Genomic DNA, 14,560 nt, shown 5'->3' with positions numbered 1-14,560 from the left:
CCCCCCTGGTGGGAGGACTCAAGGCCAGGAAGGTGGGAGAAGAGACCGCACCTGCCATTCAGAGGGAAGGAAAGCTCAGAGCCCCCGAGGCCTTGCTGAAGACCTTGCACATGTCCATCACGTGTTAAATGCACTGGGATCTCCCTCCAGAAATGGCTTAGCCTAGGCCTGGCAGGTACAAGGAACCCCAAAAATTTACCATCTTGAGCTCTCTCTGCGCTAACTGTATGGAGATCCGCTATGGACATTCCAGGACCCACTACCTGTATGTGATGGGTGAGGGTCTCATGCTAAAGGAACTAAATTGTTCTGGGACGAAACTGCCACAACACTGACGTGGGTTTGTATTTTCTATTTGGTTGTTCGCATACCTAAGGGGGACCACTCCCGCTTCGGGTTCCTACACACGTGTGCACACCCAGCACGCCATCTCGTTGGTGCTGCCCTGTCCCCGAAGGAGACCTGGGGTCCTCCCCTTCATTTCCCGCCTGCAGCCAAGTCACCCCTCCTACCTTTCCCCACAGGCACACTGTGGGTGTCCCGCTCTTCCACCCAGTTCGAGCACGATGGCGTGGCCTCCAGGGGCTCCGGCTGTGGTTTTGGAGGCTGAGAAGTACTGGGCGAGGCCGGGTCTGAGGACTCCAGCGGCCAGGGAGGGCTGTCTGTGGTTGACTTCGGTCGTTCTCTGGGACCCTCTTTCTTTGGTTTGATTAATTTGACTAAGGCTTTGGCTCCAATCCAGTGGTTTTTCCTATTAGAAGTAGGTTTTTAGGACACAGCCAACCCTCACTGCCCCTCCAGTGGGTCACTGGGAGCGCCGACGCAAGCTGGGATTGCCATCACCAGCCGGGGAGTGGCCGTTAATTTGGGGTCCAGAAGGCTGGTGCTCTTGGCCAGCACCACGATCATCAGATGTGGGGCTCAGGGGTGGAACACAATTTGCAGCTATTCTGCACAGACCAGGGACGGTAGAAGCGTTCGCTGTGGCAGGAACCCACGCTAGCCTCTCAGGAAACAGAACTTCAAATACAGCTCTCAACTTTTGATCGCTGTAAAGTACAGGAAGGGGTGCTGTGCTCATCTATGTTTGTTGGCACTTTTCCATCAAAATGCCATTTTTCAGGAAGAGTCAGGGACCTCCTCATTTTCAGCTAGAGTTAGTAATAGGTGACACAGGCTGGCATACTTTGCCCATTCCCGGCCTTGAGGAGTCTGGGTGAGGGGGAAGAGGGCAGGGCAGAGTGGGCCGTTTGAAATAAAAACAGTGAATTTAAAGGGTAATACATTGCAGCTAATCGGAAATGGAGGCATTCGACTAGAACAAGAATAACCACATGTGGGTTCTAATCCTGGCTCTGCCACGGAACAGTACCGTGCTTACACAAATTGTTTAATTTCCTCATCCATGCCTCATTTCCCTGTCAGCAGAAGGGTCAGGCGGAGGGTGGGAAACTCTGTGGTTCTGTGATGTCAACAGAGCGGTCTTGCAGGTGATATGACCTCAAGGCCGGGCTGGGACAGGACCGTCTGAAGGCCCAGCTCCCAGCGCTCAGGCCCGGGCCAGGGGAAGCCCTGCTGCTCGGAGGCGGCCGGCAGCCTTGGGGACCGAGCCGGCCCCCCACCGGGGCTGCTGCTCTGCAGAAAGGAACGTGTTTGTGAGCCATCTGGGGCCCAGAGACTCCAGAGGAATGTAGGGAAGACCGAGAGGTTCCTGTGACTGAAGACCATGGGTGCTGGCCCAGGTGTCCGGCCCACACTTCCTTCCCCAAACAGAAACACGGCGTTCTATGTCCTGCAACCTGGAGACACAGCCTGATGGTCCTGCTTCGGTGGCTCCAAACCACAGACCCCCTGCCCCTTCCACAGGCTCAAGGCCAGCTGGCCTTCGCCATCCCTCGAAGGATAACCCTGAGTACCGAGGGCAGCACCGAAAGAAACTCTAAATTCTTTCAGAGCTGGGAGACCTGCGCACAGGGGACCCGCCATAGAGGGGAAGGTGCAGGCCCAACAAACTGGTCCCTGCTCTGGATGGCTACACCTTCCCCACTCATGAAAGAGCAAGCTTTCTGTTCTGTGCTTAAGTTACTGCCATTAAGTCAACTCACTTCTTTGGAGCGGGATCATAGAACTTGTACTGATCCATGATTTTTTCTTCTAGTTTTTCCTTTTGCCTCTGTAAGGCATTTAGTTTGTCTCTGTAAATAGAAAAGAAAGAAAAAACAATCTGGTTTTTAAAATAGGACACGTAAATTGACTCATCGGCCCAACCTGGGACCTGGCCCAGAAGGGCCGGCATTTTTCTGGGGCTCAGACATCACGGTGCTCATGACGGCCATGATCGCCGAGTTAGGAATAAGAGATGGAAGCATGTGACGTGGCTCCGGGAACCTAACACGGGGAGGAGACCTGCTGAAGTGCCGAGGATCAGGCTGCATGTCTTTTTAGGAGAACAAACCCCCAACCATCTGAAACTCGGGGTCGGAAACCTGGAGGACTTTGCGGCCAGCTCAACTCAGGACGTTGGGCACTCGGGGCCAGACACAGGGCAAGGCTAGCTCCTGCGGGTGCAGACGAGCGGTACCTTCAGTGGTGGGGGGAGGTCTGCCCTCAGTGAGGCAGGTGGGCACTAAGGTTAAAAAAGTCAGCTCAGCGAAGTCAGACCTCTGACCTCGGCCCATTCCAATGCTGGGTTTCTGGTAACACTGCCATGGACGTGAACTCAGAGCCTTCCGGGGGCCAGACAGAGAAGATGAGGGGCAAAGCGGGCCGGGGAAGACCAGAGGGAGTGGTGGGGCCTGCGGCACGGCTGAGCGCAGGGTGCCACGTGGGACTGAACGCAGGCCCTGCAAACCGGACGCCGCTTCAGAACGCTTTTCCAGAAGGATCCAGAAACCCAGATTGTGAAGCAAAAATCTCGTTTCTGTTGGCAATCGGTTCACATTTTCAAAAACACAGAAAGGACCAGAGACACCTCTTAACCCTGGGGCTGCTGGAGGGCACCCCGCTCCCTGGGAGAGGGAGCCTGGCCTTCCTGAAACTGACAGCTCGGCATGCTTTCGTTTTGTCTGGTCCCAGAGTGGTGGGGCGAGCGCCCCTCGCTGGCCGCCAGCTCCTGGCCTGTTCCCTCGTCCTCTTTGGGGCCTTGACAGCTCAGACCCTGGTTTCCTGGCTTGAAAACAAGTCCTCCGATGGAGGCAGCTGCTCAGGCTCCTTCGGCCATGAAGCTGCTGAGGTCCCATCTAATACCAGGGCTTTCCCGAGAGTTCACTGTGAAGTGAGCAGTGATCCCTGGCAAACTGCTAGGCCCCTGACCACCCTGCTCTGCTACCAGCGCCCTTGGCACTGTTCTTCTATAGTCTGTGTTCTCCTCTTCCCACAGCCCTGCTGCTTGGCCTTATGCTGGAGCGCTTTCCCATAGGGCTCTGACCAACCCTCCACCCCTAGGCGCTCAAACTCACGGAGGGCAGGCGCCACAACCCTCCCGGGACTGGGGAAGACTCTGATCAGAGCAGGCTCAGCAAGCCTGCCAACTCCCTGGCCTCCTGCAGACACTGTCTGATGCAAAACCACTGGGTCCCAGGCCCCGACTCTTCTAGCTGGCACCTGCCCAACCTCTGCTCGTCATTTGTACCCGCTGCACTACAGAGCGCCAACTTCAGGCCACAGTCATTTCTACCCCAAAACTACAGTGTGGCTTTCCATGCAAACATCCTGGGTAGGTGGCCAACCAGCTGTAGACGAGCAGAAGAATCCGAGAGAACAGTGAAGCAGCCCCATGACCCCGGGGAGCTGGGACAGTGCCCCCGTGGTCACTGTGACCATGTCCCTCTGTCCCACATGGCCAGCCATTCCTGACCACAAGGAAGGACAGTCCAGCAGCACGGCACCGAGGGGGGAAGACCATCCTGGACCCTCAAGATGCATCGCGGGTTACCTGACTTCCAACCACAAGGCTTCCAACACCAAGGCTCTTCCTCCTGCCCTCCTTTCTGGCAGCTCCTGGGCCTGTAGACCAGCTCCCCATCAACACTCACTTCCCAGTGAACCCGACTCCTTAGCCGGGCATGGACGCCTTCCACAGCTGGGCGCCACCCCCTGCCGCCTTCCCTCCTGCCACTGCCTGCACCTTCCCTGCACCCAGACCACCCGTGCTCCACCTTCACGTCCCCCCACTGGCCAGCCCTGTCCCCATCCGGGTCAGCAGCGGCACCCCAACTCCCACCCCCACGCTTCCTTCTAGGCCTCTATGAAGCTCCCCAACATCTGTCTGCTGTGCACACAGCTCTGCTCACATCCCACCAGCCGACTAGTTCCTGGCCACCAGGTCACTGGCAGGGCCTACGCCAAAGCCAGGAACGTGTCGTGTCGGCAGAAGGAGGACAACCACGGTGCACCAACGACCCTCTCTCCAGCCTGTTAAGGGAAAATGCGCAGAAAGGGCTCAGCCCACCATCCGAATTCCTCCCCTAGGCACCTCTCTTTACCGCTGTCATATTTCTAAAAAGTGAACTTAATTCCAAGAGCAGATTAAGAAGTGTCTGGCAGTGTCTTTAAGAAGCAAACAAAAGCCAACCACCCTGCCCTAACCGGTTTGGCTCAGTGGATAGAGCGTCGGCCTGCGGACTGAAGGGTCCCAGGTTCGATTCCGGTCAAGGGCATGTACCTTGGTTGCGGGCACATCCCCAGTAGAGGGTGTGCAGGAGGCAACTGATCGATGTTTCTCTCTCATCCATGTTTCTAACTCTCTCTCCCTCTCCCTTCCTCTCTGTAAAATATCAATAAAATATATATTTAAAAAAAAAAGTCAACCACCCCTACTTGCAGAAATCTAGAACCATTCCAGGGAAAACGAGAGGAGGATGCGCTGGGAAGGTGGTCTGTCCCCTTGTCCTTGGGACACTAATGTGCCAGGGGGCTCTCTGCCCAGAATGTCGAGGCCCAGGCGCGGAGCTGGAAGCCAGGACCCCTTTGTGGACAGGTCAGCCCACACCCCTTACATGTACTGCTTCTGCTCCTCGTGGTACTGGTCCTTGTTCTCCATGTTCTGCTCTAGAAGCCTCTGGTTCTGCTCATTCAACATCTGGATCTGGCTCACGAGGTGATGATTTTCTTCCTCCAAGTTCCCCTTGAGACGGGAGAGCAGCTAAAACACACACGGACAATGTCTCAAACACCAGGCGCCCCTGTGATTCCACTGCTGGGAACCTACCTCCAGAAGAAGAAACAGGCCACGGGCACAAAGATGGCCGTTTTGGTATGATCTACACCAGTGGGAAGGACCAACACAGCCAACGACATGGGGATGGCCAAGCACACCATCCAATCAGGCAGCCACTGGCCACGTGTGGCCGTTGAGCATTGAAAACACAGCCAGTCTGAGCTGAGATGTGCCATAAGTGCAAAGATATACAACAGGTTCTGAGGATTTAACCATTTAAAAATATCTCATTAATAAGCTGTCTGGCTGGTGTGGCTCGGTTGAGCATTGTCCCATGCACCAAGAGGTCACAGGTTTGATTCCTGGTCAGGGCACATGCCTAGGTTGCAGGCTTGATCCCCAGTAGGGGGCGTGCAGGAGGCAACCGATCCATGTTTCTCTCATCAATGTTTCTCCCTCTCCCTTCCTCTCTCTCTCAAAAAAAAAAAAAAAAAAAATCAAAAACGTTTTTTAAAAACCTCATTAGTAAGCTTTTGGGGGTTACATGTGATATTTTAGATATAACAGCTAAATAAAATATGTAATTAAAATTAATCCCACCTGTTTCCTTTCATTTTTTAAAATTCTGTATTATGTATGCTGGCCTGCATTATATTCCTATTGGACATCTCTGCTCTAGATGGGGCTCGCACACTTCCTCTGTAAAAAGCGGGATAGTTAATATTTTAGGCTTTCCAGGCAGGGCGGTGGTCTCTGTTGCAGCTATTCAACTCTGTTATTACAGCAGGAAAGCAGCCAGAGATAAAATGTACATGCACGGGTGTGGCTGCGTTAAAAAAACACAAAATACTCCTGGACACAGACGTTAAACCGCGTATCATTTTCATTCGTCACCAAATATTATCCTTCTTTTGATTTTTCCCAACCATTAAAAACTGTAAAAGCTATTTTTGGTTCACAGATATATAAAAATAGGTGGGGGGCTGGATCTGAATTTTGGGCTGAGCTTGGCCAACTCCTGCTCTAGAATATCATCCGGTTGGTGTAGCAGGGAAGTCGCAAGCTTTGGCTTCAGACAGACTGGGGTCCAACACACTGCTTAAGAGGGATGAGGATGGGTACCCCAGCTCACAACATCATTGTGAGAATTAAATGGGAGGACACGGGTGAGCACAGAGCAGAGTGCTCAGCCCAGGGTTCGGAAATAAAACAGTACTTGGCATCTGGCCGGTGTGGCTCAGTGAGTGGTTGAGCGTCGACCTATGAACCAGGAGGTCACGGTTTGATTCCAAGTCAGGGCACATGCCTGGGTTGCAGGCTTGATCCCCAGTGGGGGGTGTGCAGGAGGCAGCCAACTGGCGATTCTCTCCTATCATTGATGTTTTCTGTCTCTCCCTTCCTCTCTGAAATCAATAAAAATATATTTAAAAAACACAGTACTTGACTGTTGCCATGTACTGCCCAACCCTGCAAAAAGCGAAGGTCAGGTAAAAGGTGTTTCTAACGCAACCCCACCAGTCATAGTGTTCGTCTCCTTCAAATGCCCCTGGCTTCCTCTCGGCCTCTGTGTGACATTCACACACGGTCTCTGAGCACAGACGCCAATGAGGACTCATTCCGACCTGGCTGAGCCGAGGCCGTCGCCCGGGGCACAGGCCCAGTGTCCTGAGCCCACCCGCCCAGGCCTCACCTCGCAGTGGTGGTCCAGCTTGGTCAGTGAGAGGTCCATGCTCTGGTGCTCCTCCTTCAGCTCATCGTACCGGGCCTGCCAGCGGTTCACCTCCAGCTGCGAGTTGTTCAGCGAGGTTTTCAGCTCCTTGGTGTGGGCGTGCAGCTCCTCGTACTCCCCCTTCAGCTGCTGGTGCAGGAAGCTGACCCTGGGGGTGGAGAGCCACAGGGCCAAGGGCTGAGGAGCACACCCAGCCTCCGTCCCAGGTGTGCACCTTAATCAAACCACCACCGCTCTGAGTTTTTCCCGTGTGTAAATGACGGTTGAACAAAATCAGCAGTTTTCACATTGTGTCTGTTGGGGTTCTAGGAGGCTAGCCCAGGTACACTTCTGTGGGCTGGGGGGGGAGAGGACAGGCAGGCGCGGACAAGACTTCAACGGAGCATCCCTGTAAAAGTCCTTTCTATGGGAGGCTTTGGCATGTCTGCTGACTTGGAAAAAAGGGTTCTTCTATTAAAACTCTTTTAAAAAACACTGAATCAGAACATTTTTGCTCTAAAACTCTATGTCTATGCCCAGCTCTTCTTCCCAATTCCAATCCCCTTTCTAATTTCAACTCGTGAGATAAATAAAATATGAGTTTCTGAGTATGATGTAAAGCCACTGAAATCATCATCATCATCATCATCATCATCATAATTATCCAACTGGGTTTCCTGGGGGAAGATTTATACCAGAAAGCTCACATGACCAGAGGCTCATGGACTCAATTCGAACATAGATGTGTCCAGTTTGGCCCACAGAGTTTTTTTGGTAAATTAATCAACTTCAAAAAATTTTTAAGTTTCACATCAACATTTAGATATCTAGCTTCGCCTTAGCCAGTTTGGCTCAGTGGATAGAGCGTCGGCCTGTGGACTGAAGGGTCCCAGGTTCGATTCCGGTCAAGGGCATGTACCTTGGTTGTGGGCACATCCTCAGTAGGGGGTGTGTAGGAGGCAGCTGATCGATGTTTCTCTCTCATCGATGTTTCTAACTCTCTATCCCTCTCCCTTCCTCTCTGTAAAAAAAACTCAATAAAAAATATATTTTTAAAAAAAGATATCTAGCTTCTGGAGCGGGGGGGCGGGGGGGGGGGGGCGGGAAGCATAAACAAAAAGATGACCTGGCAGCCCGGGCCTGCCTCCCAGCTGACAGCCCTCAGGGGGTGTATTCTCCAGGAGGGCCTGCTCTCACGCTGACACTCCTTCCCCACCTGCTGGACCTGCCTGGCCACCGAAGGCACCTGAGCTTGTAGCCCCCGATACATAGTAAAACAAGGTTGTGGGAAGGAAGGCTTCATATGGTCCTGCCTCTGGGTTGAGACAAGATCTGGATTTGAATCCTGACTGGGCCACTAACTAGGAGCATGAACTTGAACAAGTTATGTAATCTCTCTGAGCCTCTTTCCTCATCTGTGTGGTTTTTTTTAAGAAAAGGAATAACAATAGTGCAGTCAATTCTCATGATTCGCGGTATAACGTCCTATCAAGCCACCGCGAACACTCATTTAGTGGACACGGAAACTGTCCCCGCCAGTTCCTGAGAGTCTATGGCCACATTTTTGTCAACCGACCACGTCATCAAGACGCCTGTGTAATATGCTCACAGCCAAGAGCACCACACCCGGGACCAAAATGAACCTCATGTGCCGCTCCTTCATTCCCCGTGAGGCCCAGCGCAGCCTTGCACTTGGGGACACTAGACAGCACTTCAGCACTCCATTTGGGGGCCATTTCAAACAGCGACGTCGCCACCAAAAAGCACGAAAATAGAACTCCATGGCACTCAATGGGCCACAGAAGGGACACGGGTTTGCAGTGGGAGAGCTGAAACGAGGCAGGAGCCAAAGGTCTTGTTCAACTTCATCTGCAAACGTGCCCATCAGGCGACTCCAGTATCTCGCACTCTGGACAGGCCCACGAAAGGCCACGGCTACCGATTTGGGGGTTCAAGTGCGTTTCAGCGAGGAGGTGAATTCACCAATAGGGAATGCGTGAATGCCGAGGACCGAGCGTCTCTCCCTCACGGGATGGCTGGTGTTAGAGGATGAGGGGGCCCAGGCCCGATACAATCACCACCATCATCAAGGTGGGAGGGGAGGCCATCCAAGCCCAGACAATGCAGCCTCCCAGTGTTGCTGTCCTTCCATCCAGCCACCAGCTGGCGTGCCTTTCCCTTGTGACCGTCCAGCTGTGCCCATGACGGGGTTGGGAAAGATACACCATCACCAGGAGACTCGCTTGAGCTTAGCTCAGTGGGTGCTGAGTGAGCTGCTCTGAATGAAACCTGGCAGATGCGCTGCAGGGGCGGAGGCGGTTACCTGTCCAGCTCTCCCCGCAGCCTCTGGTTCTCGCTGGTGGCAATGGCGTTGGTCTTCTGCTCCTGCTGCAGGGCCTCCCGCTCGGTGGTCAATACCTTCTCCAGCTCCTCCAGCTCCTCCTTGTGCTTCAGCAGGTCCTCGTGCCTGAGGAGGGGAACACACCTGCTAGGAACGGACACCCCAGGAGACTGCACAGCCTCCGTGAGCGGCTTCTCTCTGCAGAGCTGAGGGAGGCGGGGATGGGCAGGGAGCGGGGCCAGACAGAGAAACAGGAGAATGGCAGATGGGACAGACACTGGGCCAGCTCTGGGGGTCTCCTCCAGCCCCGGAGCCGAGTCCCCCTCCTTCCACCTGATGTGTCCCTAGGGTCCCTTCCAGTCCCTGTTAAATCAGCCTCCCTCCGTTACCCCACTGGGAACCATGACATATATTCAAAAGTTTCCAAAATTAACAAAACAAAAGAAAAGAAGCCCAGACGTTGAGACTTTGACAGGGAAGAAAAGGCCTGGAAGCTGGTAAGGCACGTCCCTGTCCATCGGCAGCTGTGGAGAACATCCCCTCCTTGTTCTTGGTTGGGAGAGAAGAGGAAAGGGGGCAGGAATTTCCAGGGGAGCAGGGACCCCAATGCTGACATATGGTTTCCCTGAGCCAGGATCAGCAGGACACATCCTTCTCCCCTCAGGGACCCTCCTGCCCCTCAGCCTCCAGCTGCACCAACCCCACATCCCTGAGGGGGACGTTCCATTCACTTTTCTTCACTGTGAAGCAGCAGGTCCAGAGGAACCACGAGGGGCCAGAGAAAAGGGGGGCAGGAGCCTGGGGGAGCCCGGCACGCACCTCTCCCCGAGTGTCTTGTGCTCCAGCTCCAGGGACCGATGCAGCGTCTTCAGGCGGCTGTGCTGGCCGATGAGGGCCTCGTGCTCCGCAGACAGGTGCTCGTGGAGCGCGCCCAGGCGCGCGTGGTCCTGCAGCAGGGCCTCGTGGGCTGCCGCCAGCTGCTCCTGCTGCTTCTGCAGGTTCTCGTGCTCGCTCTCCTTGGCCGCCTGCTGGTTCTGGAGCAGCGTGTACTGCGCAGTGAGCGAGGCGCTCTGGGAGCTCAGAGTGGAGTTTTCCACCTGCCGTGAGGGAGAAGGTGATGATGCTTCACCGGGTGCAGACCCCAGGGAGCCACAGACTCCCCATCCCCGCACCCCTGCACGCAGAGGGGGGCCAAGAGCAGGGCAAGTGCAGACACCAAAATAGCAGGGACCCTCAGGGTTGTGCTGAGGACAGTTCTACCAGCACTTAAGGAACTGCGCTGGGAAGGGCCCCAGCCCTCCTCCTCCTTGTGGCTCGGCCCCCAGCCCTCCTCCTGGTGAGGGGATAGTCCGGCAGACACGGAGTATCACATGGTGCTAAACTGAGTCTGCGCGCACCCCCCCCCCCCACGTGCCCTTCTTTGGCCCAATGATGCCCTTTCTCTGGATAAGCACCTTGGGTACCCTCTTGGACGACTATTAAAAGGCTATTAAAAATTAAATACACAGAAAATCAGTAAAGATATAGAATATCTGAACACTACCAACCAAGTTAACCTGATATTTACAGAACCATCCAACATCCAAAACTACCAGGAAATTGAAGAGGAAGAAACCCATCCTAACTCACTCTGAGGCCAGAATTACCCTGATGTCAAAGCCAGACGAAGACACGGCAACAGCAAAAAGACAACAAAAACAGAACTACAAACTAAGACCCTATTTTATTTTAATAGAACAAATCCCAATCTCCTTGCCAAACGGCTTCCCGTTTACTGTCCCTGACCCGAGTTACGTATTTTCAAACACTTCTCTCGGGAACGGCATTAATAAACGATCACGCGTGTTCCCACCACCTGTTAACCATCACTATACGCCAACGCCCTAACCTGTGTGGCCCAGTTCTGCTCGATGCGCTCTCGACTTCACACCCGACTTCCCTGGCGGAGATGAAACACCCACAGTAGCTATAAAAAGGCTCTGCTGGGCCTGACGGTAAAGAAGCCTGGTCAACTCTTGAACCAAACTTCGCCGACCCCAGAGACTCTTTTCCAAGTCATTCCTAAGCACATTCCCAGGAGGAGACTTTGGGAAACAGACAAGACCACAGCCATATGCTCCCTCACGGAACCCGGCTCATCAACCATCGCCACCGTCAAAGACCCTGAGGCTACAATGAGCCGGTTACCAACAGGACACCACAGAACCCCAAACTCTCCCGTGCTCTGTCCTGCTGATTCCGAGGTGTCCGTGCCCAGGGCTGGTCCCTGGATTGCCCCCCAGACACCCCCCGCACCTGCAGCTTGGCCGTCTGGGTCTGCAGCGTGGTGTTGTGCTCCTGCAGGAAGGCGCTCTGCTTCTGCAGCGTCAGGATCTGGCTGCTGAAGGCCACGTTCTGGGTCTCCAGGTGCTGCAGCTGGTCCCTGAGCAGCTGCTTCTCGGCCTGCAGAGCCGCGTTCTAGGGGGAAGCACGAGGCCGTCAGACACCCCCTGGCAAACGGTGCTTGAGTTGTAAGGAACCCTCAGAAGTGGATGCTTTGGGGGCCAAAGGTGAGAGCCTGTTCTCTCTTGGAAAAAACAATCAGCAGAACTGGGAAGAAACACACCTAGTTTTTTGGGGGGTATGTGCTTTCAGGACAGAAAAGAATACGCAGGAAAGGGATTCTGCTGAACGGGGGGCGGGGGGTGTGAGTGTGAGGCAGAGGCAAGCGCGTCCTTGCTCTTTGATGCTTTTCCCTGTTTCCTGGTGAACACCTGAGGGCGCGTCTCGGTGAGCTGCTCGCACAGGACGCGAGGCCAAGCCTGCAGCCAACGAGGTGGCTCGTGCTCCATGGGGCTGACGAGGACCTCCTATGTGCCGCCACCTGGCCAGGAGCCGGGGCACGGGGTTGCCAGGCTCCATGGACTACCTCACCAGCATGGGACCTCGGTCAAGCTCGGACTGTCTCAGCTTTCTCACCCGTCAGGTGGTGAAAACCATCGCTATCCGCTCATACGACGAGGGGAGGGTGGGATAAAATCGGGGGTTCAGACATAGATTGGCGAACTTCTTTCTGTGAAGGGCCAGATAGTAAATATTTTGGGTGCCAGCCCTGTGGTCTCTACCCCACCCCTTAGCCCTGCCCACACGACAGGTAAACCAAGGGCACGTCTGTTCCAATAAAACCTCTTCACAGGAGCAGGCGCCAGGCCTGGCTTGCCGACCCCGGCACAGAGTGCCGACACAGCGGGACGGAACTGGAGTCTGGCGTACGAGCGACAGGCCAGGTCTGAGGGGCAGGAGAGGGAGGTCACCGTGGGGAAATGTGACACGCCTTTACGTTAGGAATGCTGAAGGAACCCCGAGCTCCTAGGACCTGCCAGGACACATCAAGAAGCGTCCAAGTAGACCGGGCTAAGTCAGCAGCAGATTCTACATCCGGGTCCTCCCCAGTGAGCTGTGTCACCAGGATGATGAGTGGGATGGCCTGAGCGACGGGGAGGGGCAGCGACTCACGTTCCGCTCCAGCTCGATGGCCCGGTCCTTCACCCGGAGCAGCTCCATGGTGGCCTCCTTGTGGCTTGGCCCCCAGCCCTCCTTCTCCTGGTGACCGGCCAGCGAGGTCCCCGCAGGGTGTCTCAGCGAGTTCTGCAGGTGCTTCCCCTCCCTGAGGAGCTCGCACTCCTTCAGCTGCGGGCACAGGAGCACAGAAGCAGATGTGGGATGGGAAGAGGCCGGCGCAGAGCCCGCAGCAGCCAGGCGCGGCCCCACACACACCCACCCTCCCCCGCAGCGGCTGGACAAGGAGACAGACACCCTGCGGTAGCTCTGGTGGAGGTGCACAGCACCTCTGTCCTGCTCTCCTTCCTCCAAGGATGACAGGAAGGGCAGGGGCCTGGGACCCCATCCTGCCCCAGCCTGACTTTAGCCACACGGCAGGCACGTCTCCTCACTCCCTGAGCCTCGGCGGTCCGCTCCCTCAGACGGAGATGAGCTGGGAGAAGAGGGACCATCAGCTCTAGAATCAGAAAGCCCCCATCGGCTCTAGAATCGCTTTGTTCTAGATTCCTTATCCAATCACGCAACCAAGAAACGTGCCAAGGATTCATAAAGGAGACGGGAGGGTGCCTGTGTGCACACGTGTGTGGACAGCACGCATGTGGACAGCAGGTGTGCGCCAGGAGCAGACTTGCACATCCTTACGCGCCTCTGTGCACCTGTGTGTCCCACGGAGGGTGCCCATGAGACTGTCTGGGGCCCCATGCCCGTTTCAGTAGGTTCTCACCAGGGCCCCCAGATCTCGCCTCCTCTCCCCCAAACCTGACTCACTCTCTGATCGTCCAGCCCTGACGCCATGATCTGAAATGGCTCCCTCTGACCCTGCGGCTCACCCACACCTGCTCCATGAGACGGGCGCCCAGGCTGCCCCTCTGCTGCCCCGGCGAGGCACCGGGGAGGGCGAGGCAGGGACCTCCCTGCAGGACCCAGCACGGTCCCTGGCGGCAGCTCTTACCATCTGGAGCTCCTTCTGCAGCTCGCGGGTCAGGCTGGCCTTCTCTTCCACCTGAGCTTCCAGGAACACAATCTTTTCTTCTTTCATGGCCAGTGTCGTCTTTAATGCCAATTCATTCCTGCCCTCCAAGATCTTGTACTTTCTGAAGGATACAAAGACGCAACAGTATCATTTGTCTGCCTTTTCCACCCACGAGCTCCCGACCTCCCAGCTGCCACACCTCCCGCCCCATCAGGCGGGTTCCTCGGCACCGGGCAGCGGGCGGCCCAGACCACCCCGCCAGAGCCCACGCGGGACTCCCTGTCAACACGCCTGTGACACCGTCACACATCACTGGGCAGTTGCACAACCATCACCGCAGGAAGGAGTCATCACCAGCTTTTTACAGAAGGGGAAACTGAGCCTCAGAGAGGTTAAGCCACTTGCCCAAGGTCACCGTGCCCAAGGTCACCGTGCTATTCTCTAGCACACGGATGTTGTCAGTTACAAGTCCAGCAAAAAATCCCAGACACTGGATTCCCTTGAAAAATGAGATCATTTAGGAAAGCACTGCAGGAAAAGGCTGCAATAAGCTTTTTTTTTTTTTTTTTTTAAATTAAAGGGCTGGGGTGTTGGAGAGGGATAAATACTAGGAGGTGGAACAGAGGACTGTTAGGGCAGTGAAAACATCATGGATACTACAACGATGGACACGTCATTATCCATCTCGCCAAGCCCACACGAGGCTCACCAGGAATGGTCCCTAATTAAACTACGGACGTGTCAGTGCAGGTCCATCGAGTAACAAATGGGCCACCCTGGTGGGCGATGGTGATGGTGGGAGAGGCATATGGGAAATCTCGATACCTTCCCCTCGATTTT

At 55.1% G+C, this 14,560-nt stretch overlaps 1 protein-coding gene across 1 annotated transcript in view; it reads right to left on the bottom strand.

The window, feature by feature from the left end:
* The window catches only part of CCDC88C (coiled-coil domain containing 88C), a gene marked incomplete at its 5' end in the record, with an annotated part of 111,176 nt that overhangs the window by 16,883 nt on the left and 79,733 nt on the right, over positions 1-14,560 (bottom strand). Inside the window, 9 exons of the mRNA XM_080666508.1 lie at positions 513-751; positions 2,106-2,195; positions 4,998-5,143; positions 6,849-7,035; positions 9,190-9,333; positions 10,027-10,304; positions 11,503-11,664; positions 12,703-12,876; positions 13,700-13,841. Coding sequence (XP_080522634.1) covers positions 513-751; positions 2,106-2,195; positions 4,998-5,143; positions 6,849-7,035; positions 9,190-9,333; positions 10,027-10,304; positions 11,503-11,664; positions 12,703-12,876; positions 13,700-13,841 — 1,562 coding nt within the window. The remainder of the gene's footprint in view (positions 1-512; positions 752-2,105; positions 2,196-4,997; positions 5,144-6,848; positions 7,036-9,189; positions 9,334-10,026; positions 10,305-11,502; positions 11,665-12,702; positions 12,877-13,699; positions 13,842-14,560) is intronic.

Source organism: Plecotus auritus (assembly GCF_963455305.1).
Source record: "Plecotus auritus genome assembly, chromosome: 1".
Classification (NCBI taxonomy): Eukaryota; Metazoa; Chordata; class Mammalia; order Chiroptera; family Vespertilionidae; genus Plecotus; species Plecotus auritus.
Note: the sequence above shows the minus strand (reverse complement) of the source record. Positions and strands in the feature narration are given on the sequence as shown.